General features: G+C 35.8%; 1 protein-coding gene across 2 annotated transcripts in view; it reads right to left on the bottom strand.

Annotated features, from left to right (window-relative positions):
• LOC145981288 (DNA-directed RNA polymerase II subunit Rpb4-like) overlaps positions 1 to 23,925 on the bottom strand; it is a 39,310-nt gene extending 15,385 nt beyond the window's left edge. Inside the window, exons 1-2 of one of the 2 annotated variants that reach the window (XM_083114463.1) lie at positions 23,831 to 23,925; positions 4,036 to 4,216 (exon numbers count right to left, since the gene is read on the bottom strand). In XM_083114463.1, the coding sequence (XP_082970589.1) occupies positions 4,036 to 4,216; positions 23,831 to 23,894 (245 nt within the window). In that variant the 5' untranslated portion in view covers positions 23,895 to 23,925. Of the gene's footprint in view, positions 1 to 4,035; positions 4,217 to 15,198; positions 17,162 to 23,830 lie in introns of those variants that run through there. The other variant, XM_083114462.1, reaches the window with a different exon arrangement.
• Between the last annotated feature and the right edge of the window lie 1,386 nt (positions 23,926 to 25,311).

Here is a 25,311-nt window from a genome sequence, read left to right as displayed (position 1 = left end):
ACTTCCGTATATTATTTGTCTTATGTATTTAGGTGTGTGGGGGACAACTATACACAAAGCAAGCAAGTGACGTTAGTATTGTAATATTACATGGCTTAGAAGTGAAGCAGAACTGCGCACCTGTGCTTAGAACAAAGAAAAAGGGAGAAGATTTAGCTACACAAAAGCTCTCGTGTGCAGTCTAGTTCACAGTGTTGCAATCTTGCAATGAATATCGATAAGGTACACCTGTACCCCACATGCCTAACGGAAGGATAAACAGCATGATGAGCCTATCCCTGTTGTAACCATGGCATGTGGCACGGTGACAACTGGAAGTGTTTGTCGCATCTTCTCCCTCTTCTCAGCTTTTCCTTCTGGACATAAGTTGTTTTAAATGATTGCAATGAACCACACAGTCTAGTTATGGTACTTTTTTTTATATTTTGGAGAGTTTGGAGGAATTTCGGAATCAGCAGCTTTCGGCAGGAAGAATTATTTAACTGTTAATGTATAAGAAAGTAAATTTTTGTTTCAAAATTCCACATGCTTACAGGTTGATATCAAGTGTTAGGTAATAATCAAAAACTAATTATAGATAGTAACTATATTAACAAGGGAAGTTAAAGAAGATTTACTTTAGGTAATGCATGTTATTTTCATATCCACAAATCTTTATCCTCTCTAGTATATAAAAGAATCTAAAGATACAAGACGGTAATTATGCCTATAGTTTTGTATGGATGTGAAATGTGGTATCTTTCCAAGGATATCACTTTAAATAAATAATTTATAGAATAATGTACATAAGGATTTTGTAGATATCAGAATCACTTTTCGTGAAAGTACATTAATCTCGTAATCATTTAATGATGTTTATTAGGCTCCAAGATAGGAAAATAAAGGAAATAAACTACATGTACTGATGGTGTAAAGCTCACACGACAGGAAATGTAAACACACATTTCTCTTGATTTGAAATTCAGTAAATTTTATAGGCAAAAATAGCAAACATTATGTGAACAAAAATACACAAAATACTATAAATAGTATTAACCGTAAATAGTATCATTCTCATTAAACTGTAAATAAACATGGCAGCTGACATTTTTCAAGCTATCATTAACAAAATCTCCAAAATTTAGCTACAAAGACTAAAAAAATATTTTAAGTTAATATTTTAAGTTACAATTATGTAGTACATCCAAAATGTTTCATTTTCACTGGAAGAAAAGTTACTGAAATTAATATAGTTTCATTAACACTCAACAAACATTTCCACAGTATTGACAGTATTAGAAACAGAAAAATGTATATTTACATATATATTCTTACTTGGTTTAATCAAACTGTTCGAATATTTTACAGGCCGTTTACTAGAAAAAGCCTTTCTATAAAAAAAACATATATCATAGTTCTTTGAATCAAAGATGCCATCAAATTTGTAACGACCGCCATGTTAGGCAGATTTCAGTCGTATATTGGCATGTATCTTACTTGTATACTTTCAAGTTAAGAACTTGGATTAAATTATTTATACTTAATTGTTTTCATAATTCATGTATATATTTATGTTTTATCTTATGTTATAATATTATTAGCATATTTTTGCAACATTTATTCAGAATTTATAGGTTAATTATCCCAAATAATATATGCAACGTTTTCACTGTTTTTCAAATCCAAAATGGCTAGGATTATTACTATCTTTCACACAGATTTTGTTGTTTAAGCACAAGTTAAATACATTTCTTCTTAATATCGAATTTTGTTCAACAATGTACAAGATTGAAGTAATTTGTCTTCGTTATAAATTCATGTACTAAATCTATGTTTATTTAATAATTTTTATGTGCAAGGGCAAATATGAATTATTTGATAAAATCAGTTTAGTTATTTCTATATAGTTTAATATTGTAATATTATAGCAAAGTATTTCTCCCTTGTTTTCAATAAAATATAATTTTCCTATTGGCTGTTATGTTAGGAGTGGGGGAACCACGCTACATGTTTTTGGCGATGTAAAAACTTCCACGTTGACATTTTTTATTTGTTGCCAACCTGAACTTTAAGCTTACTATCGCTAATTAACATTGATGGGTTATATAAATTATCAGCTTTTCTTGTGTTATTTTATGTTATGAGTTTGTAGTATTGTAAGATAGAACAATCTGTTATGCTGCATCTCGCGCGGACTCTCGTGTTAAATAAGTTGCTTATCACTGCCTACGAGCATGCATGACCAAACAAATTATAATTTTAACTTGTGCGAATCAGTATGTATGCACGCGATTTGTGATTAAAGATTTTGGACATTTTAATTATAAAGTATTTAAATTTTATTTACTGTCACGTGTCGCAATTCGGTGGTTTCCTTCCTGGAGGAAGGGTGGATAGTCTTAATCCCGATCCCTGGGTGAGAACTGGTGCTCCAAACTGACCAGCCGGAGCAAGGAGCGGTGTGTTGCCAATTCGGATCTCCATACCCTGGAGTTACGAGTGGTGGCATGTTGCAAATCTAAGGTGCACCTGAATTTTTGCCTCATTTTCCCAGGAAAAAAAAAAATGCTTTGAATTTAAGGTGCAGGAATATGCACAAAGACGTTCATATTTTAACCTTTGCGGTGGCGCTTTTGCCTCTCCATATTTATCCTGTTACCGATACCTTACTACAAGTGTGTCCCGTCAACGAAACCTGACTACCGGTATGTACTGGAAAACATCAAGATTCTATCTCCTGCGCTTTCCCAATTACGAAACTGGTAACAATTGAATGACTATTTGTTGTAAAATGTTCATTGTTGTCCCAACACAGCAAATTTAAAGGGGAAAAATTTCGTTGAGCATTTTCTTATCAGGAAAACGAAATGTTGATTGTTGTATTGCAGCTACCGGTAATTTTAATGAAAGTTAAGAAAAATATATTTACTCTTTGTAAATACCGGTATTAGAGACAGCAGTACATTCTATGTTGTACGTGCATGAAATACGTACATTGTAGTACATACATCGAATATAAGGCGCACCTGAATTTTGGACGTCTAAAATCTGACAAAAACCTGAGCCTTAGATTCGAAGAACTATGGTATCTATATTGAAGATTAGGCACACACAGGAGATGTACTACGTAGAATTTTCAGCGAAAAATGCATTCGAACAGGACTCGAACCCAGGTCTCTGGCATAATGAGCATCGGCGTATAACATGCACCCTGTTTTTAGGCCTATATTGAAAGGAAAAAGTGCATCTTATACACCATCAAATACGGTAAATGTTGAAATATGCAGTTTGTCTTTCAAAGGCAAAACCCACTGCAATGGATGATATTCAATTTGATGCCATCACAGTGTCCACTGGGAAGAAATCGGGCAAACAGATTCAAGTATGTTAAGGAAATAAGGAAAGCACATGAGAAGCCTTCATACAGTCACGAAATTTACATTTAACCACATTTCACTGTTTCTGTAGTCCTTCAGAAAAGCTAAAAAGTACACGTTCCTCACATGATCATGATAATCATACTTGAATCACTTCTGCAAAGTACATATGCACAATGCTTACCCGGAACATCTGTTTGCCTGAAACATGGTGCAATGAATTATGGGGGAAGTTGTTCACTGAATATCATACATACATTAATTAAGGATGTGATTGAATTATCCATGTTCAAGAAATGTTTGCAATTTTATATTGTACATTACTTATGAGCACTTGGGTTCATAGATTATGTGAAAGCAATTTAGAATAGGAAAAAAAAATACTATGGCAATCAAACCTAACCTAACCTACTCACAATATAAAATAGCAATACTGAAATCACGTAGGAACATAATTATGTAAGAGCACCAAACCTGGGTCACCTAGCCTACTTACATAATATATGAACATTACTAACTTTCCACAAGATGAGGCAAGTAATAAAGTTTGTAAGGTCCGCGTTCTAAACCGACAAGAATATCCTGTCTCTGAAATATGCCTTTACTAAAAATCCAAAACTATCACTAACATTCAAAACAGATTTTAACCAGAGATATGTCTTGTTAAAAGGAAACATACCTTCTAACTGCTGCAATGGTCTCCCTGTTCTTAAACTTCCTGCACCTATTGGTGTAAGTGAGTGTCTTCATGAACACCTCGGAGAGCTCCTGTTCCTCTTCCGCACTTTCATTCTGTGCCTTCCTGTGCTCTAGCAACATGTGGACCTCGGAAATAAGAAGGGTCTCTGCATTTTCAAATTCTGTAACATAATTTCAAAATGCATGTAAGTTTGCATGTACAAAATTTTGAAGATTCTAAGTTCAATTGCAGTACAGCGTAAGTTAGCAAATGATTTTCTTGTCAACGTTGTGAACATTCCATAGAATCAGTTACAATTTCTTACACTTTGTCCCACAACCTCCCTTTCCAGTTTTCTCACATGATTTAGCGATGTTTTGAATACGGTGATGCTCAGCTTCTTATAGATTGATTGATTTGCTTTATTTTATTTTGTTTCTTGTGCCACGTTTGGCTAATTTGAAAAGTTGGGGATGTGTGATAATATAATGAAATTGATGAATGAACACTCACAAACATCCAAGCCCAGGCTGGGATTCGAACCTGGGACCCCTGGTGTAGTAGCGTGATATGCTAACCACTCTACCAGGGGGGGGGGGCAGCTTAGCATCTTCTAGTATGCACAATTGCTATGTGGTTTCCTGTTGCCTGATTTTCAGAGCTGGCACCTAGCTGTGAAGAAGATTTTTCGAGCACTGATGGTAAGTGACATTTTGGTCATTTTTGAGTTACAAAGTAAAATTGGCCATCCTGCAATTTTCGAGTGAAATTGCCATTTCATACTATTTGCATTGGACTCAGTGAAGCCTTGTGAAATTGGTAAACACAACATGAAACCAATTTATCTACAATATGGCTTTTATTAACCGTTTCTCTTAATGACTGAAATGTCACTCCCAAGCCCTTCAAATAATGAATGGCATGAATAACCATGACAGCTGATAATATTTTGCAAATCATCATTAAAACATCGCCAGAATTCAGTTACAAAGACTAAGTTTAAAGCTACAATTATGCAGTACATTCAAATTGTTTTATTTTTACTGGACGAAAAGTTACTGAAAGAATTATGGAGTTTCATTACCAAAGAGGTGCTTGTGTAATCAAGATGAAATAAAACAATCTCAATATAAGAGATAAAAATGCATCCCCTAAATCAAAGGGCTGAAACAAGACTTAACCTTTTTGACACAGCATTACATTGAGAAAACCACTAAATCCTATGAAACTAAGGAGGCAGTCTTTTGCCATCAGCAGTTCTTTTGATATGCAGTATTGTATTGAAAGGAAAGGTTGATCAGAACACACCTTTCACATAAAAAAAACAAATAATAAAAAAAAAACTGTACGTACTGTGCTACTTTCATAAAATGCTTATTTAACATAATCCCACTATATTAATTCATGGCATGAATTCTTGTCCGCAATGGAAGTATTACCTCTTATTTTTGGGATAATTTTGCTGTAGACCGATCTCAGTTTCTACAGTAGGATAATAATGTACCTAAGTGATGTCTGCACTTTTCTTGCAAGCCATTGAAATAATCTTTACAAAATCTAGTACTTTAGTCCTACTGTTTAAAGAACATTATTTATTAAACACCAACTATGAAATAACTTTGACGTAACATTTTAAGAAATAAATATTGTTCCTTGATTACAACATGCAATGTTGTACAACAGTGAAAGAGCTTCTATATATTGCAATAAAAGTCTTACTTATTCTGTTTTATTTTGTTACTCTGACACATATTTCTTAATTTGTTTTTGTTTATATTACAAAGGAAGAATGTGTTAAAGTTGAATCATCTGAAAGGGGTGGAGGTCCTGATGAAGAATTTCTGCAAAATGAAAAACCTGCTTTTCCCAACACTGTCACTGACTCAGGGAGGGTTATACGTTCATATATCTGGCTCTTAATAAACAATCTGTCACTTGTTCCTCAGTGACAAAAATCAAACTGGAAGATCCTTTTCTACTACCTATTATACACTATCTACCAAAAAGTAATTGGGCACCTATGATGGTGGTTAATTTAGTATCTAATTTGAATTATTTAGTGGGGCCATTGGTGGTTGTTCGTGGCACAATGAACTCACAGGCATACTGTACAATACTAGACAATGAAATGTTCCCTACCTTGTGGCATTTTTACGGAATGGACCCCTGTTACTTCCAGGATGACAATGTTAGGTGGCTGTTTCGGAGGCTACTATGCAGTGGTATGCCGACAACAATGTTCACCGATTGGTCTGGCTTGCACAGAGTCCTCATCTCAATCCCATAGAACACCTTTGGGAGGCATTGGACTGGAGGGTGAGGTCTCGGGAGAAGCGGCCAAATTCCATTGTCCAACTGAGTGAGATCTTGCAAGAGGAATGGTGACACATTCCAATGGACGTCCTCCACAAACTAGTCGAGAGCATGCCTGACAGAGTGGCTGCTGTTATAGCAGCAAGAGGTGTCTCCACGAGGTTCTAACAGGGTTCGCACCACCAGACAACCATTTTGTACATGTGCCCGATTACTTTTTGGTAGATAGTGTACTTTTTACTACAAAATATGAGCTGAAATTAAACATATTCTTGTACAAGTTGACAAAGGAGCAGCAGGAACTCAAGCATGGACTGGCGTTGTCTGGGGCTGGAAACACCTATCAGTACATATATATATATATATATATAACACGACTTATCAGTTTATATGATTTGTTATAAACAGAATAAATAATAATATTTACCACCCAGTATGCTAAAATTTACACGTTTGTATTTGAAGGTCCAGTGCTGGCTCCCGTGGCAGAGTGTTTAGCACGTCGAGCTACGATCTCAGGGTTCCCGGTTCAAATCCCAGCCTGGGCATTAGCCCAGTCAATGAAGGACAAAAAAAGGCCAACGTTGGGAATAATTTCGTAAAAGCTGAATTTTGATCAGCTGTTAGAACACTAGTAGTAGTGCAAAAGTCCCTCCTCAAGGTGCTTCCCCCCCAGCGCCCCCCAAACATCAATTTCACAGACTCTCAGTTATTGACCTATATCTCCATAACCAATGGTCGTAGGCAGGTACTCTTTTTTTAGTCTTATTCTTCATTAGATGGGCTACAACAAAGATAATGTTAAATTTTTCGATGATGATGGTGGTTTTGCCGTAATTTAAAAAATAATCTTCAAAATGTGATTTTTTTCTAGTACTTTCTGAAGTTTTTGCCTTTAACTCTTGAACAAATTAAATGACAAAAAATTGTTTCGAATAAAAGTTGTAGCCTAATTTATAAGCTTTAAAACGATATCAGTTTTAATAAATTTTAATGAAAGATGTGCCATAAAAATGTGTCTCCAAGTGAAAGACAGCACCAAGAAAAGTGTGTCTTTATCACAGTCCGGCGGTCAAGACCAGAATCATTGACTTTTCGATAAAAGCATGGGACTTGGTAGAATCAATTGTTATACCACTTAATACATGTTCAGTCAAGTAGCCAATTGCCATCTGCATGCTGATGGCCGCCATATTGGATATTTTTGATTATATATATCTCGGGAACGGAGGCACCTTTCAACTTCAGGATTTTTCAGAAATGCTCCAAATAGTGTAAACTTTCAGGATATATCAATAAATCTATTTTTGAATAATAAAAACAGTGGTCTCACTATAATGCTTTATGTGAATAACTACGAGTTAAAAGTTGGTAATGTTACGAAATGTTTGTTAGAAGACTTTAGATGAACAGAACCCTTAAAATACTATTTCTTGTATTTATAAATTTACCTTAAATAACATTTTAAAGAGAAATACAAGATATATATATAACCCAATTTCATTTCTGAAAATATGAATGAAAGAAAGACGCATTTTCATTGTAATTGATGATACGAAAACAGTGAAAATTATTTAGAAAATATTTTGTTAAGAATTTTTCATCAGTTCCCTTCTTTGATCAGATCCTTCACATTCGCATAATGTTGTGGAGGCAAGATTTTCCATTCAACACTTGGAACGTCAAGTTCACTGTTAACTTGGAGCGTATTTTATGATTTATCTCTAGTTATCGCCAGCAAATACTTACATACATTGTCAGTCAATGACGATCCCAAGGACTTCTGTCGCTCTTCCATCAGAAATCAGCAGAGCTGGGTTGACAACAAAGGCACTTACAAAGATACCAACCCTATGGCCATAAGTGCTGGAGGTTCTTTCATGATACAGAAATTTTATTATTTTAACATCCTCACGTTGACAAAAGTGGATTACAATATTCCATTCTAACCATGTCAAAACGAGTAAAACCAATAGGAATATTTTCCAATAACTACACATTTCCAAATAGCCTTAAGCTCAAAACACATTTCTCTTCATAAACTTTTATCCTCTCACATAATATCTATGAAACAAAGTTCAAATTAACAAAAAAGAAAAAAAACCCAGTAATTTTGCCTGTAGTATTATATGAATTTAAGACTTGGTCCATTGCATTAAAAGAGGAATATAAAATTCTTAGAAAACTATTTGAACCTAAAAGGGATGAGGAGACAGGTGAGTGGAGATGGTTACATAATTTAGAATTGTAGAATTTCTATTCATGTCCAGATATTATTGGAATAATTAAATCAAGACGACTTAGGTGGGCAGTTCGCGTAGCACGAATTGGAGAGGAAAGAAGAGTTTAGAGGATTCTTGTTGGGAAACCTGATGGTAAGAAACCTGCGGGAAGACCAAGACGAAGATGGAGGGATAACGTTGACATGGATCTAAAGGAAATCAGTCAGGATGGAAAAGATTGGATTGATTTTTCCCAGGATAGGGACAGATGGAGGGCTTGTGTTGCTGCAGCCATAAACCTTCGGCTTTAGAAATGCTAGAAAGTGAGTGAGTTACTTAAGCTGAGTACCTTTGAGCCTTCAAAATCTGATGAATTAAGAACTTGCAAGTAAAGAAACCAACTGTTGCTGACATGTTATGAAGTAGATGAGTTAATAGCAATGAGTGGATAGCCAAACTTCAACCCACTCACGTGATGTAACAGCACTACTGTTTTTGTTTCTTAATGACTAAATAAGTCGTAATGATGTGACATGGGTTTGACGTCCCTCAAAAAACCATAAATCTTCTGAAAACACTACAGTTCCAACTTTTGCATATTGATATTGAATATACTGTTATACATACATATACATGTATTAAAAATATCGAACTGGGTTCAGTGGCACTCGGCTAGCCACAACTATACGAAGACGATAAGAGAGTCATCATGTTGGGAGGCTCCTCCACCTTGAAATGACCAACGTAAAATGCATGGTGGTGTTCTTACTGGAGGAGCCTAGATATAAACTCTGGAGCAAACCAAAATTCCTTCTTATTTGGTACAAGGGATTTATTTAGTAAAGCTTGACATGTGAGGAAAACAGCACATGCCCATCAGTACACATGCATCAGCGTGTACTGCTTTGCTCGATTTCTCCCCTTCTTTTGTGTTATGCGCGGGATTGCTCCAGAGATTCCCAGGATAGAGTATAGTTGTTTGGTGATGAATGGGAAATCTTGCCTGTATTACATTATTCAAATGTGAAGGATTTGAATTTAAAACCTGATGAAAAGGGAACCGATGTAATGAGAAATTCATTACAAAATATTTTGTAAAACAAATGTCAGTATTTTCGTATCATCAATTACAATGAATGCCTTTTCTTTCAAATAATAAAACAATTTAATAGAATTTCAATTACTTCTACTTTCAGAAATCAAATTGGGTTGTACATAAATTGAATTTCTCTTAAAAATGTTATTTAAGGTAAATTTATAAATACAATAGATATTATGTGAGAGGATAAAACTTTATGAAGAGAAATGTGTTTTGAGCTTAAGGCCATTTGGAAATGTGTAGTTATTGAAAAATATTCCAATCGTTTTTGCTCGTTTTGACATGGTTAGAATGGAATATTGTGATCCACTTTTGTCAACATGAGGATGTTAGAATAATAACATTTCTGTATCATGAAAGAACCTCCAGCACTTATAGCCATAGGGTTGGTATCTTTTTAAGTGGCTTTGTTGTCAACCCAGCTCTGCTGATTTCTGATGGAAGAGCGACAGATGTCCTTGGGAACGTCAATGGCTGACAATGTATGTAAGTATTTTCTGGTGATAACTAGAGATAAATCATAAAATACGCTCCAAGTTAACAGTGAACTTGACGTTCCAAGTGTTGAATGGAAAATCTTGCCTCCACTACATTATGTGAATGTGAAGGATATGATTCTAACATCTGATCAAAGAAGGGAAACAAACTTATCAAAAATTCATAACAAAACATTTTCTAAATAATTTTCACTATTTTCGTATCATCAATTACAATGAAAATGCATCTTTCTTTCATTCACATTTTCAGAAATCAAATTGGGTTATATATATATATATATATCTTGTATTTCTCTTAAAAATGTTATTTAAGGTAAATTTATAAATACAAGAAATAGTATTTTAAGGGTTCAGTTCATCTAAAGTCTTCTAACAAACATTTCATAATGTTACCAAATACACAATACTATTGTATGGTTTAGAGAATTATTAAGACTTTTAACTTGTAGTTATTCACATAAAGCATTATATTGAGACCACTATTTTAATTATTCAAAAATAGATTTATTGATATATCATGAAAGTTTACAATAGTTTTTCTTGTATGTACGCATTGCTTGCATTATAGAATTATTATCCTGTAGTTTAAGGTTATTACAAGCATAAGAAAACAGTTTTTCTTTGTGACGTATCAGGAGAACACACGCTCCTTTCATCAGCCAAATATTTTCATTTTGACTAAAGATACAGTTATTACAATGGTTAGTAATTTTTTAAACAAAATGAATCCATTATATAATGGATGTTGTCAATGTTACATTGTTGTAATATAGCAACTTAACTGTGAAAAAAGTAGTCTGTTTTATTTTATTTCAGAATATTTTAAAACTATGATTCCCAAATATCATCAGGTAATTCAAATTCATCATTGTTTTCACAAAGTCTCTTGATGTTTTCTGTTACATTAAATTTTAAAGATGGTGGCTTACTCCATTTGTGAAAACTCCATACTGGATCTATGTTACCATTTTCATTATTTAATTTATTCCAGTGTTCTTCTGCAATGAACGAAGCTTCCCAGACATTCAACTCTGTGTTTCCCCTTAATCTTTTTAAAACCTTTCTCTTTTTAATCAAATGCTTCTCTTCGATGATATGAGTTGACAAACCTGTTCATGAAAATAAATGTCTGATGAAAGGAGCGTGTGTTCTCCTGAAACTGTTTTCTTATGCTTGTAATGACCGTAAACTACAGGAAAATAAGTTTACACTATTTGGAGCATTTCTGAAAAATCCTGAAGTTGACAGGTGCCACCTTTCCCAAGACATATAAAATATATATACGACCATTGGTTACGGAGATATAGGTCAATAACTGAGAGTCTGTGAAATTGATGTTTGGGGGGTTTGGGTTTGGGTTTTTTTTTTGGGGAAGCACCGTGAGGAGGGGCGGGGACTTTTGGGATTTTGCACTACTAGTAGTGTTCTAACAACTGACCAAAATTCAGCTTTTACGGAATTATTCTCGCCATGAAACCTTTATTGACTGGGCTACATGGATGTTTATGAGTATCCATTCATCAATAGCCTCACTCGTACACATCTTGCAAGTTAGTCAAAAAGTGAAGTAAAATAAAGCAAATTAATCAACCAATCGTAGATCCAGCCACTAATAACATTAACTAGGGGTAACCACTTGAATAATCTGCCCTGGAAGTCCCATGAGTCTCGCTACTCCCCTATTGGTATTTTTGGCACTTCTTCAAATCTTTCAGTCTTAATCATGTGAGAAATAATTAGGAAAGGGAGGGGAATGGACTTTTGCATGCATGCACGTTTCCTTACCTTGGGAAAACGTCATATGTTTGCAAAGGTTCAATTTCATATACTTGATTTTCAATACTCTGGTGTAATTTCTATAGTTCATATAAATGCGGAGAAAATTACCAAGTTATGGAATCATTAAAAGACATCCTAAAAATTCTACTTCTATTTCTCTTCAGTCATGTAATAGCAAAATTCACAAGGAATTACATGATGCAAAGGTTTATCAGCATATGGTGTTAAACTGTATGGATTCCCAGTTATTTCTGAATGCACAGGCAATGTGATTATTGCACTAAAATAAAAAGGGGGGTATTGAAAATAACCTATAACCAGCTCAAGATCTGAGTTAGGGTCCTGTTTATCAGATACTTGATGAAAACTGTTTGACACGGATGAAAAATCATACTAAAAGTAAATGAATGGGTGAAAAACATAATGGTATAAGTAACATTTCGTGTATTCTTAGAATTCATTTAAACATTTTTTGAATGCTTATGTAAAATTACGGTTGCCATAAAAAAAATATATACAATACACTTGACGGTACTCACTTGACTTTCATTCAAACGTATTAGCCCATTCTGTGCACTGACAGCATTTTATTGAAAAAATGTCACTTATACCATTATGGTTTTCACAGAAATGACTTATAACATTTATTCACAATGGTGTTTGCATAAAAATATCAAATGCTATAGTTGTAATGCTAATTTAAAATTTTTAACGTGGGTCGGAATTTTTCCAGCCTTGTCCCCTCATAAAGCAGCTCCAAGTCTCACCCAGCCTCAAATCAATGGGTACCTAGGGGCAACCCTGCGGGGTAAAGGTGGTTGGAGGATGGTGCTGATCACATCACTTCTAAAATGTCTGAGATTGAGAATGTGCGGGGCCCTACCCCCCACATCCCCTGTATGCATTTTCATGGGTGCTATATGCTCAGAGAACTTTACTTTCTTTACCTGGAAGGAAAAAAAATAAAACAATATTGATTGATTACACCAAGCAAACACAGGATTTACTCGAGCAGAGAGTTCTAAGATTATTACTGATTATGCCTTCTGACAATCAATACAACATGTATGTGAGTGGTCAAGGGTTTATCTAGAAATTTCCAGCAGGAACTGTGGTTGTAAGAGTAAATTTAAGCCAATATGACCATAAAGCAGAACTGACACACAAGAAGCTGTTTGCGCCACGAAGCACTTATCAGCTGAAATATTTGTTTCCCAATTGCATATTTTTTTTAACTGTTTACTTGTTTTATGATATTATTATTAATTGCAATTGATTGATTGATTTGGTGTTTTAAGTCCACTTTATGCACAATAAGGTTAATCGGGACTGGACCTACAGTTTAAAGTAGGATCCGAACCACTATGTGCCTCCACCGGGTATCGAACCTGGGACCCCTTCATTACAAGGCAACAACACTACTACTGTGCCATCGGGGAGGCACGGACTTGTAATCTAAATCGCTGATTGTTCCATGTTCAAGTCCTGTTATGTGCATTTACTTGTTCCTGCCCAATCGCCATTCATCGTCATCGTAAGAAATGTAATGACCAAAACTAGCAGAAAAGTTATTTTAGTGGAAATAACAGTTACAATATGAAGTAGTCATATATTCAGATGACCTGTTTATGTTTTTTGCATGTACAAGAATACTGACACTTGTACCATGATAATAATAGAGAACCTACCTACCACATTGACAATATTAGTTCTACAACCTTAAACTCACATTTAATGACAGTACGCAATTATCAAGTGTTGGCTAATGCAGTATTCATATTCCGGTTTTTCAGAGTGGTGATCATTCATTGATTGGTTGATTTAATTTATTTTACTTTGCTTTACTAGATAACACCTACAGGGTGGGAAATAACCTTTTGCTAGGGGTCCACAGTAAAAAGTAACAACAATTAAGAAATTATGGTAATACCAAATGTTTACTACGACAATTGTGGTTACAAAAACAAAATTAAAAGTTAGTATGTCCGCCGTTTGCTTCTTTCACAGCACGAAGACGATCAGGGTAGGAGCTCAAAAGATTCGCAAACAGTCCGTATTCCATTCCATGTCACGGAAGACTTGTTCCAGATGTGCAAGGAGTGTTGGCCGGGAATAGCGGTCCGGTCCGCGTTCCACTATCATCAAGGACTCAACTGCGTCCTTCAGAATAGCCCCAAAGTGCTCCGCTGCATTCAGGTCCGGTGATGCACCTGGCCATTCAGAACTGCTGAAGAAGTCAATGCCACTTCGCCGAAGAAGGTCTTGGTTTTCGCATTTGCCTTGAAGCAAGGTGCTTTGTCGTGAACTAACTTTTAATTTTATTTTTGTGACCACAATTGTCGTAGTAAACATTTGGTATTACCATAATTCCTTAATTGTTGTTACTTTTTCCTGCAGACCCCTAGCAAAAGGTTCTTTCCCACCCTGTACAATAATATTCAATGAAAAATAAATAAAAATAAAATATATAGTACTGACGTATCACCACTATATGTCCAATTCATCGCTCACTTTCACCACTTCAAAGCAACATTCCTAACCTAACTAAACATCAAATTACTATCAACATTCAAGTTTCTGAACTGAATCTTTTTGGGGAGTGGAATCACAAGAACCGAATTAGGAGGTAGAAATGATTCACTTGTAATTTTGCAATTGTTCTCATGTTGACTCCAAAATCATCCCAGATGATGTGCAAAAATTCACAGTTACATAACAACCCTGTAAGTATAGATAGATTACAAATGGGTCCTACATATAAGTAATTGCCTGAAATGCAATGTTTTTCTTGAATGTACATATTGTGTGCATTGTAGAATCATTTCTCGTGTAGTTTATGGTTCTTACAAGTACAAACACACAATTTTCGATGTGACGTTCTGGGAGAACACACACACTCCCTTCATAAAACAATTACTCTTAGTATTATGAATTACAAGAAAAATAATTCAGAATTGTATTTCCACTGAATACCAGATGCAGGAAAATTGCAGTTCAAAAGATAGCAAGGAAAACTTTGGAGATTGTATCTTCTCTCTATAAAGAAAGGCTGTGAACTTTGCAAGATGGTTGCCAGTTATCTTCATCCAGCGTAGCTATGCTTATGTGCAGCACCACTTTTGGGTACATAATTATAATTTGTACATAACTAATCCATGAATTTTAATATAACTTGTAGTTATCTGTAAAATACTCCATGTGTTAGTGCTATGGGAAGTTTTACAAATAATAAACTTAAAACAATAACTCTGTTTGTTCAGTCTTTCCTTTTATTTTAACGTTTTGCAACACACATATTATGCAGAATGGTCTTTGTGACGTTCAATTACTGTCAAATAGACAAACATACCAAGCTAATTATTTTACAAGAACAAATATTTTTTTATATAACTGCATAACTGCCATTAAAAAAATAACTCAGAAAAATCAATGTTCTTCTGAAAAGACTGCACAATTATGGACAGACAGTTTCATCAACCTGACTGAGCTCACCAACTCGTTTATGGCGATGTTTCCTTTTCGTTATTTTGTTTTGTGATTATTTTTCACATACTTATACATAAATTTTTAAAAACTTGCCATGGGAACAAAAACCAATGTTATATGTAATCTTTTAAACAAGAATTAGAATGCATTACTTAGATTAAAAAAAAAAACTGTTTTGCAATGGATAACATGATACACACTTAAGCCTTATATTGCATTGGTTATCGCTTTATGTACGCACACTGTGTTCTACTTACATATAGACATGTTACATTTTGAAATTGAAACACAAATGAACTCAAACACTAATATCACATTTTGATAATACTTATAAGTGTACTTCCATGAGAACCAAAGTAATTAAGCACATAGCGTTCCTCTCACTCGCATCACATGTACAGTTACAACCACTAAAACAAACTACGATGGTTGATAAATCAAACCTTCTTGCATCAAGAAATCATACAATTTTCGTGTCTTGTTCACATCGATTTTGATCAACACACGAGCCTGGGCCAGCTTAAGACCATCAACTTTTTTGCATTCGTTAACCAGGATGGACTTAAATTCAAGGAACGATTCTGGGACTAAACGCACAAGGGCACACAACTCGCGCTCCTTAGGATCGAGCTTTTCATACCCTGGCAGGCCAATAATTTGCAACGGTGGTGCTTGTCTCCTGCACGGTACATTTACTGGCAACACTGATGCTGTCTCTTTACCCGGAATGACATTTAGTAAGTTCTTCCAGCACAATGTCGGGTGAAGATACATTTTCCGGTTCTTTTTACGTTCCTCTCTTTGCTGTCGTAATTTGTGGAAGAGTTTGCAGCTGTGAAAATGTTGGATGCCATTTTCCCGTAATTCCTGCAGCTGAAGAATGCACTGTTTTAATTCGCCCTCGTAATGTAAACTCTCCATGAGAAAATCAAATTCCAAACCTGTCATCAACTGCATAAATGGAAGAAGTCTCTGGTAGAATGATTTTGTTATTGTCCTGTCGTACGTGTGTAGCCAGGAAAAAGTCTTTCTCATGAGAATAAGTCCATGATTCCGGATAATTTTGTATCTGCGAGCCCTTTCCTTCAAACGTCGGTTATAGCCTTGGACAACTGCAGCTTGCAACGATGTAACCAGTTCATAATCTTCGTCCTCGGGATCACACCTATCCCAGTCAAGTGAAACGAGATCCAATTCTGCGTGGTTATCGTACTCGATTTCAAAATCCGACCTTGCTGCATTGTATCCCGACATCGACCTGTATGCAGTGGTGCTCGGTTGAAAGCGAGGGGGTTCCTCGGAACCAAACGAGAATTCAATAGGCGGAGGGAGTGTCACGCTCGCATCTGATTCACCGAAGTTGGGAAGTTCAGGAGGAGGGTTCTCGATGTACATCTTCTGATAATGAATCTTACATTCGTTTGCAGATTTAGTTTGCACCCTCTTCGCTATGTCACCCCAGTTTCCATATCCACATTCCAGGATGGCATCAAGCAACTCCAGTTCTTCACGGGCTTGCCACGACCCATCAAATAACGGAAAATCGTTCTTTAATATTATGTACCCATGATTATTTTCATGCCAAGCAAATTCTACACCTCTAGCGAAACAGGGCAGGCACAGATGTATTACAGGTACACACTCCGCACATCGTATATATGGTTCCTGCAAAACCATTGCACATCCCGAACAAACTGGACCAATTGCCTCCCCTACTACAGTCAGGTTTTCTGCAAGGAAGAACATGAATCTCAGTTTCCTGCTTTACTTCTCCATATTTCACACTTTCATGAACAATCACTACAAATGTAAAGAGCATTAAAAATTTTAATTGAATTTTGGTAACTGATGTATGAACCATGAAAGTGTTTAACGAAATGATACATGGTAAAAAAAAAAGTACTGTGATTACCTATGGCCTATTTCTTTCACATAACAACTGCAGCATTGCACAATCTTATGTAAGAATTTTACAGGATATGCAAAATCAAACTCTTACATAAAAGTACACTATTATGCAAAATTTGAGTTGTAAATGCTTAACTTGAATTCATGCAATATTAAAAAGCACCACATTTCGAAGACAAAAACCGCTACTTTAGTATTATATGGACTACCTCATTGCATTGCTCAAGTGATTTATTGCTTTGTGTAATCGACATTCATTATGATAAGTACCTAACCTAACCAAATACAGTGTTCCTATTATGTCCATAAGTGTAGTCTGTATAATACTAAAGTACCCAAAAACCTTAACACTCAATTTTACGCAACCTATATCTTCCTTTCAGATGACTCATTATAATTATATACTTTTTTCGGTGTGTGTGTGTGTCTGTCTTTGGTTTGTCAAACTGTGCACAATGAAAACTAAAAACCATATCGTAAATTGGATTGATTTTATATTTTTTTCTACTTTCATAATCGTAAGAGGTAATAGGGTGGTAATTGGAATTCATCCTCGGCACTTTTAAACACCCAATATGTAGCAATTTTGAAATTTATGCTATCTCAAGCACCAAAGTACAAGATACTGTACGTAACTAACTCTTACTTTTTAACCAAATTATTGTTTATTGAAAAAAATATAATCCACACTACTGAAACAATAAATAACATGTGACAGTTACAGGATGAAATTGGTAAACTAAAACAGGAAAAATAATTCGTTGCTCGAACCTTGCAGCCTATATTAATCTTTAAATTTCATACCTCTTACTAGTCTCAATCCACTCTAATCTATCCTCTATTTCTTGTCCTAGTCTATTGCCCAGAATTCTTGAATATGCTGAGTAGCAAGATACCTCTGATTTCCACACTTTCCGTTATCTCCTTTCTTACATGTGGGTAATTAATATTGATACTTCCCACTCATTCATGGATCCAAGATCATGTATTTACAATAAGACAGATCATAGAGACAGTTATAGAATACAATAGAGAATTACATCTATGCCTCATAGATTTGGAAAAGGCCTTTGATAGGGTGGCATGGGAAGAGTTATGGAAAACACTGAAGAAAAACAATATACACAGAGAATTAATAGAAAAACACAAACTTTCTACAATACAAACAGATGCTATGTCAGAACTGGTGGTAATAGATCAAATGAGTTTATAACAACAACAGGAGTAAAACAAGGTGATATTTTATCTCCATACTTGTTCATAGTGACCTTCTGAAAGAAATAAAAAAACAAAAGATGAGAAAATTCAAAATTGGAAACTGTAACAGAGTCTGAACTTCTATATGCAGATGATATTGAATTGTTTGCACATTCACAAGCAAATCAGCAAAGAAATAATGAATAGTACTCTGTCAAAGAAAACTATGAAAATAAAGGCAAAACAACTGTACTACGGATAGGGAGAAATAACCCATGACTACATTTCTGGAAGGACCTTGGCCTATCTCCCGACTGCCAGTCTCCCTCCGACAATCCAATCTAGAGGTGTGGAGATCTTCAACCAGTAATGGGGTGATGTGGAGTCAGCACCTTGAATCCTCAGCCATTATAGGCGATTTCCCAGACCAGGTTACTCACCCGTAGCTCCCAATTGCCTCACGATGATGGATTGCCACCGGTCCTATACACAAGCAGAATACCCAGAGACTAAACCCATGCTGTCCCGCAGTCAGAGTCCAAAGCACAGCACCTTAGACTCCACCACGCCAAGGAGGACGACGATAGGGAGAAAAACCCTACAAAATAAGCCTTGAAGAAGAATAGTTAACACAAGTTCAAAGTTTCAAGTATCTAGGTGTTACAATCAATAGTAATGGAGAAAAATATATGAGGATTTTAAACAGTAGAATAAAGAATACACACAGATTATATTATGCAATAAATAAAGGATCTTTAGGGAAGAAGAAAATAACCCAGAAAACAGTTTACAAGTCAATTTACGCACCAACATTGAAGCATGGAAGTAAATCCTGGATAATTAATGAAAAACAAAACTTCCAAACAGTACAAATGGAATATTTGATGAAAATAGTGAGAAAGACGAAAACCGAAATCAAACAATTACAATAACATTAAATTCAAAACTAATACATCAGGATATTGAACAGGCACAACTTAGATCATTTGGACACCTGTGCAGAATGCCAGAACATAGAATACCTATACAGGCATGGGAAGTCGTGGAAGTTCTAAAATTGCCAGACGGTATATGCTAAGTTTTATAAAGCGTTGAGTAGAAACCAATTTTCCATCAAATATATGGATGAACTCGTTTAACTTCTACAAGATATGTTATTGATAGTAGAATACTGATAATGACAATGAAAATATTACAATATTTGCCAATAAAGAGGCATATTACAGTAAAGGAGTCATTTTTAAAATAGGAAAAATATGAAATGCGTATTTTAAAGTTTGAAACGCAAAGGCTGCAATACAGCATGTCATTGTATTATATTTTCTTGTTGATATTACTTTGGTGATTAACAGTTTGTATGCAGTTAATAACCTTGATAATATTGTTAATGACACTAATGTTAACATCCGTATCTGTAATGTTTTTCTTATGAGGGTTTTCTAATTTTTACAATTCAACACAAAAAACAGATGGTATACGCTAATGAAGAAGGTTAACCAGAGAGTATCGACTACAGAATTGGTTTGATTGATGCACAGTAAGGCTAATCGGGACTGGACCTACAGTTTAAAGTGGGATACGAACCATTATGTGCCTCCACCAGGTATCGAAACCGGGACCCCTTGATTACAAGGCGACGAGACTACAGACTTCGGTATTGGAGGCAAGAATAAGAGTATTAGGGGTATGACTTAAGATGACCGGACCCCTCTTCGATTTTCTTCATATTTGGCATACTTACTAAATGAGGCCTGCTAATGACGAATCTGAAGTTAAAATTTGTCGGAAACTTCTAGAAATTGCAAAATTATTGTGAACCATTGAGGCTAGCTCCATGAACCATTGACATGTGGTTAGGTTAGGAAAATATGGTAACAGTTTCATACATCGGAGACACATTTCTTCAATTTTACACAAGAAACTACTTAGGGAAAAAAGTTGCTCCGAGGTTTACAACGTTCGTCGAGGTATTTTCTTTCATCGTGGAATATATTTCACCAGGAAATCATGTATTTTTCAAGAGAAATATCTCAGCGACGCACAATTGCCGTTGCTTTCATTTGCTTGCCCTACGACAACCGGATGCTGCGTACGTTTGATGACGTAAGCCCCTGCCAGTATTTAAACCCCCTTTTTTTACTATGCTTGCCTAACCAAACCTAACCTTATTGGAAATGGTTTGTGGGGCTATCCGTGTATGGTTCGTGGGGCTATCTGTCAGCTACCCATGCATAATGTATAATTTCCACCGGTGACGAATACGGTAGTAGGTATTTTTCGGCGAAGAAGGTTGAAACACTGCATACCCACGTGAGTCAAGATATGCCCGCCATACTGTGTGTTCCAGAAGCGAAGAAAGGAATAAAAAAAAGCACTCGGAATATGAAAAATTAAGTTTGTGTGTAAAAAGCATAATGGCACCTTGAACTATGTTCCGCAATACACAATTGATAAGTACAAACCATGCAAAACACAAAATATGCGATTTTAATGTGTCTCCGATCTATGAAACTGTTACCGGCAAACATAGTTAAAATTTCGTGTCGTGGTAGTATCAGGATCTAGAAATTGCAAAATAATTGTGAACCATTGACGCTAGCCCCACGAACCATTGACGTGTGATTAGGTTAGGCAAACATAGTTAAATTTTGGTGTCGTGGTAGTATCAGTATTTGCTTGTGAAACAAAAAAATTCGCGAAAATAGACGATCTCATTCCAAAAACTAACGCCTTATTTTCGCTTATTTTGCAATTTTTAGACATTTCCGACAACTTTTAACTTCAGATTCGTGATTAGGAGGCCTCAATTTGTGAGTATGCCAAATATGAAGAAAATTGGAGAGGGGTCCGGCCATCTTAAGTCGTTCCGTATTAGGTAAGAAGAGACCGAAAGAAAGAGCACGCAGAACATGAAAAAGGGTGTGAACGACATACTTAGGAGAAACCTTTCGTGGAGTGAAGGAAGTTGGCAGAATATCGTAACAGATAGCGACCTCTCTGTAAAACCTCGACACCAATAGCAAGAAGAGGATTACGTTATTTTTTATATCGGTAAAATTTAAGTATCCCCAAAATGCATTTCTTCAAATTTACAGGAGAAATTACTTACCGAATGCAGTTTCTTTAGAATTGTGGAAGTTCGGGGAAGTATTTTCTCGCATTGTTCATTCAATTTTGCCGGTAAATCATCTATTTTTCGATATAAATGTGTGACCGATGCACGAAAGCTCTTGTATCCATATACTTCCAGGTGGATGTAGCCTGTGTGTGATGACGTAATCCCAGTCAATCCCGGTCAGTGTTTCCAAACACGTGTTTTTGTAACTGAAGAAGGTACGTTTCCGGAAATGGTATGTGGAGCTATGTGTCAATGGTTCGTGGGGCTATGCGAGAATGGTGTGTGGGGCTACGCATATTTTTTCGAAACCAATTTTTAACTATTGTAACCTATATGTGACCCTACCTAACCTAACCTTACCGGAAATGGTTCGTGGGCTATGCGTCAATGGTTTGTGGGGCTACGTAGGTATTTTTTGGTGGAGTGGGGTGGAAACACTGCATGCCGACTACCACTACGGTAGTGAAACTGTGACAGCCATTTAGCGTGTTACTGAAGGGAAAAAGAAACGAACAAAACTTACTTCATACGTCGAAAATATAGATTATTTCCGTGAAAAAAACGAGGTACTATTATCGTATGAGGGAAACACCTACAAATCTTATATTTCGGACTTCTTTACATTGCTAACGTGTTATTTTCGAATGCGGAACATTTCTTAAGGTGAAATAATGCATTTCTAACTAAGATAATGTCTATTTCTTCTATTTACGAGTACTTACTGTTACTTGTTGTTTCGAATCTGTAACACATTATGGCCGTGATAGCGTACTGGTTTAGGGGGCGTTCTGAGTGTGTTTTGTCGATTTATGCAGTGTTGCAACCTCGTTCACCAGAAAATATCTACTTTCGTGCCCGGATTTGAAATTATGCTAATACGTCGCATTTACGTGTAGAACTTGTAAAATAACCTTGTGATTTACCACGTTCATTGTCCATACACAGCAATTCGGAACCATCTTTCTTTCGCAATTCGTTAATGCTCTTCCTTTATGCACAACAATCTTGCAACCTTGAATATTGACATCAGACGAGGAATTCCTACGTGGTTAGGTTAGGTTCCATTAGCATAAATACAAAGAAAAATTAATATTTTCACTAAGAGACGCGTTACCTTGTATTGCCTAACATGAAAAAGTTCTCTCCTGTGACGTCAGAACACAATGTTGCTACAGTGTTGTGCGATAAGTGACACACATTCGGGGAAAATGGCTTGTTCCGTGGAGCTGCTGTTCTTATGGTAGGGTTACGTTAAGAAAACATAGTTTATTTCGTTTTTTTTATCGATTTCCATACTTGACCGCCAATTATTAGATGCAGATTCGTGATTTGGAGGTCTCAATTAGTGAGTAGGCGAAATTTCATAGTAATTGGAGAGTGGTCTGGTATTGTAAACGCGTTCCAAAATAAAATTAAAAATACTCGACACGTAGTTCTAGTGAAAACACGGCGAGGCTGAAACACTGGCTACGGGGTTGCATCATCTTAACACACGGAACATTGCACTCTCATGCAGAAAGCAAATGGCGGGAGCAGAAACAGCATGTCGGACAGAGATTTTCGCAGAAAACAACATGCATTCACATTAAAATGGATCAAATCTATATTCAGGAACTTCCACAACGCTAAAGAAAATGATTTCCGTAAGTACTTTCTCCTGTAAATTTGAAGGAATCCGTTTCCCTCATACGATAATGTTACCAAAAACGAAATGGCACCTTCAAGAATCCTTAGGAATGCAGAATACGTAAGTACCAATGTGAAACCTAACCTTACCGGAAATGGTTCGTGGGGCTATGCGTCAATGGTTGAATTTCCGCTATGAAACATTCCCACATCACACAAAACACCTTCCAGATGTTAGACAATACTACAGGAACTTATTACGGTAAGTTGTTTCTTCTGTAGAAATGAAGAAATCTGTCCGAAGGATAGTAAACTAGTACCAAAACGAATAGCTTAATACTTATACAGTTACTGAACAGACGACGGTTATTATTGTCGGACAAATAACAGTGGTCATCAAAACTATGACACGACACAAGATTGTCATGCATGTAATCACTTGTTCCTGTTCAGTATTTTCATGATGTGTGATAATTATATGACAAGAATATTCCTGACTATAATAAAAAAAACTACTGACATAGCATGTTAAGCAAATAAATTGGAATACCTTTTGGAAATTGCAAATCAGCAGCATCCTCTTCTGCCTGATCAGTGGTGAGCATTGACGCCATGCTTGTTGTTGGCGGTGTACACCCGCCTATGAGCTGAACAGTCTTGCACATTCTAGATCGTATCACTCGTGTTTGGCCACTCTATGACGTGTGCACCATGTTTTGTCCAAGGTCGGTCTTACGACAGAGAAATTCTATGAAATTCAACTCCTTGGTGTTACTGCGCCTTGCAAAAATGGTTTTGTTGTTAAAATAATCCTACGTACCATTCTGCCCAGGTCAAACTGGCTAACTCGGCCCAGACGTTCTGGCGGTGTGGTGGCATAACCTAACTTTTCTATGGTGGTGGTGACATTGTATGAATAAAATAGACAGTGTGCTGATAGATTTTGAGCTACTTTATGGTTTGATATGCAGATGCAGAATACGGGTTGTCCCCCAAAAATGTATACACACTTTGAATGATTATAAAGTCATTGTTTATTAAGATGCAGTTCAGGAACGGCGCGGGTGGGCAGGCGCCCACCCAAAAGTTCCTCTGACCACCCGATTGCCCACCTGAACAAATTCAAGAAGTAATAACAAGTGTTCAGAAAAATTCGAATGTTTCAATAAAAATATATTCTTGTGTTAGCTCCGTGCATACTTTTCTTATGAATATTGTCGATACTAGAAAAGCTCACAAATTATCTTTCTATATAAGATGTTTCGCTGCCTTTGAATTTACGTTAGTTTACCGAGATAGGGAATATCGTAGCAAAGAATGGTCATAGAAACTATTCTATGGTATGGTGACGGATAATACCTATATTTATAATTAATTTAATTCCTTTCCTAAAACTTGAAATCTAAGACTCGTGATCGAGTTAACATTTCTGTGGTAGGAGTATTGCAATATCTATCTAAAGTCAAAATGCAGTTTTTACGAGGTAGGAGTACAAAATCATTCAGGTTATGATAAAAAATATATAAAAAACAAATAAATCGAAACATATTTGCGTTACATCCATATGGTATGTAAAAGAACTTAGATTCATGACTAGGCTTTTATAACCTAGAGTTTTGGGTAATGGATGACTTATTTCGCCTCGTGGTAATTGTCAGTAATTGAAACTGTATCCAAGAGTTTGAAAGGGCTATGAAATCGAGAAATCCCATTTGTATGAAGGCATGGTGTGAATAAGAGAAGAACTGCTACATAGCTACCATGATCAAATTTCATTTTTTCTTTTGCCTAAATTATTTCCTACAATACATGTAAACATACTTGTTTTCTCAATCTTATACATATTTCTATAGAACCATATCAAGCATCTCTTGTCCTGCATGGGTCAGGTCAAGATTTATTTCAGCAAGTGATAGCTTCTCTAATGACATCGATTTTTCTATATTAATTTTGCACACATTCCTTTATTTTTACAACTTTTAGTTATACTTGTGTGAAAAGTCCCTTTTCTGTGAAGAAAGTTTGATGCAC

This window comes from Lepisma saccharinum, chromosome 29 (assembly GCF_977018435.1).
Source record: "Lepisma saccharinum chromosome 29, izLepSacc3.1, whole genome shotgun sequence".
In the NCBI taxonomy this organism is placed as follows: Eukaryota; Metazoa; Arthropoda; class Insecta; order Zygentoma; family Lepismatidae; genus Lepisma; species Lepisma saccharinum.
The sequence above is the reverse complement of the archived record's forward strand: the minus strand, read 5'-3'. Positions and strand labels throughout refer to the sequence as shown.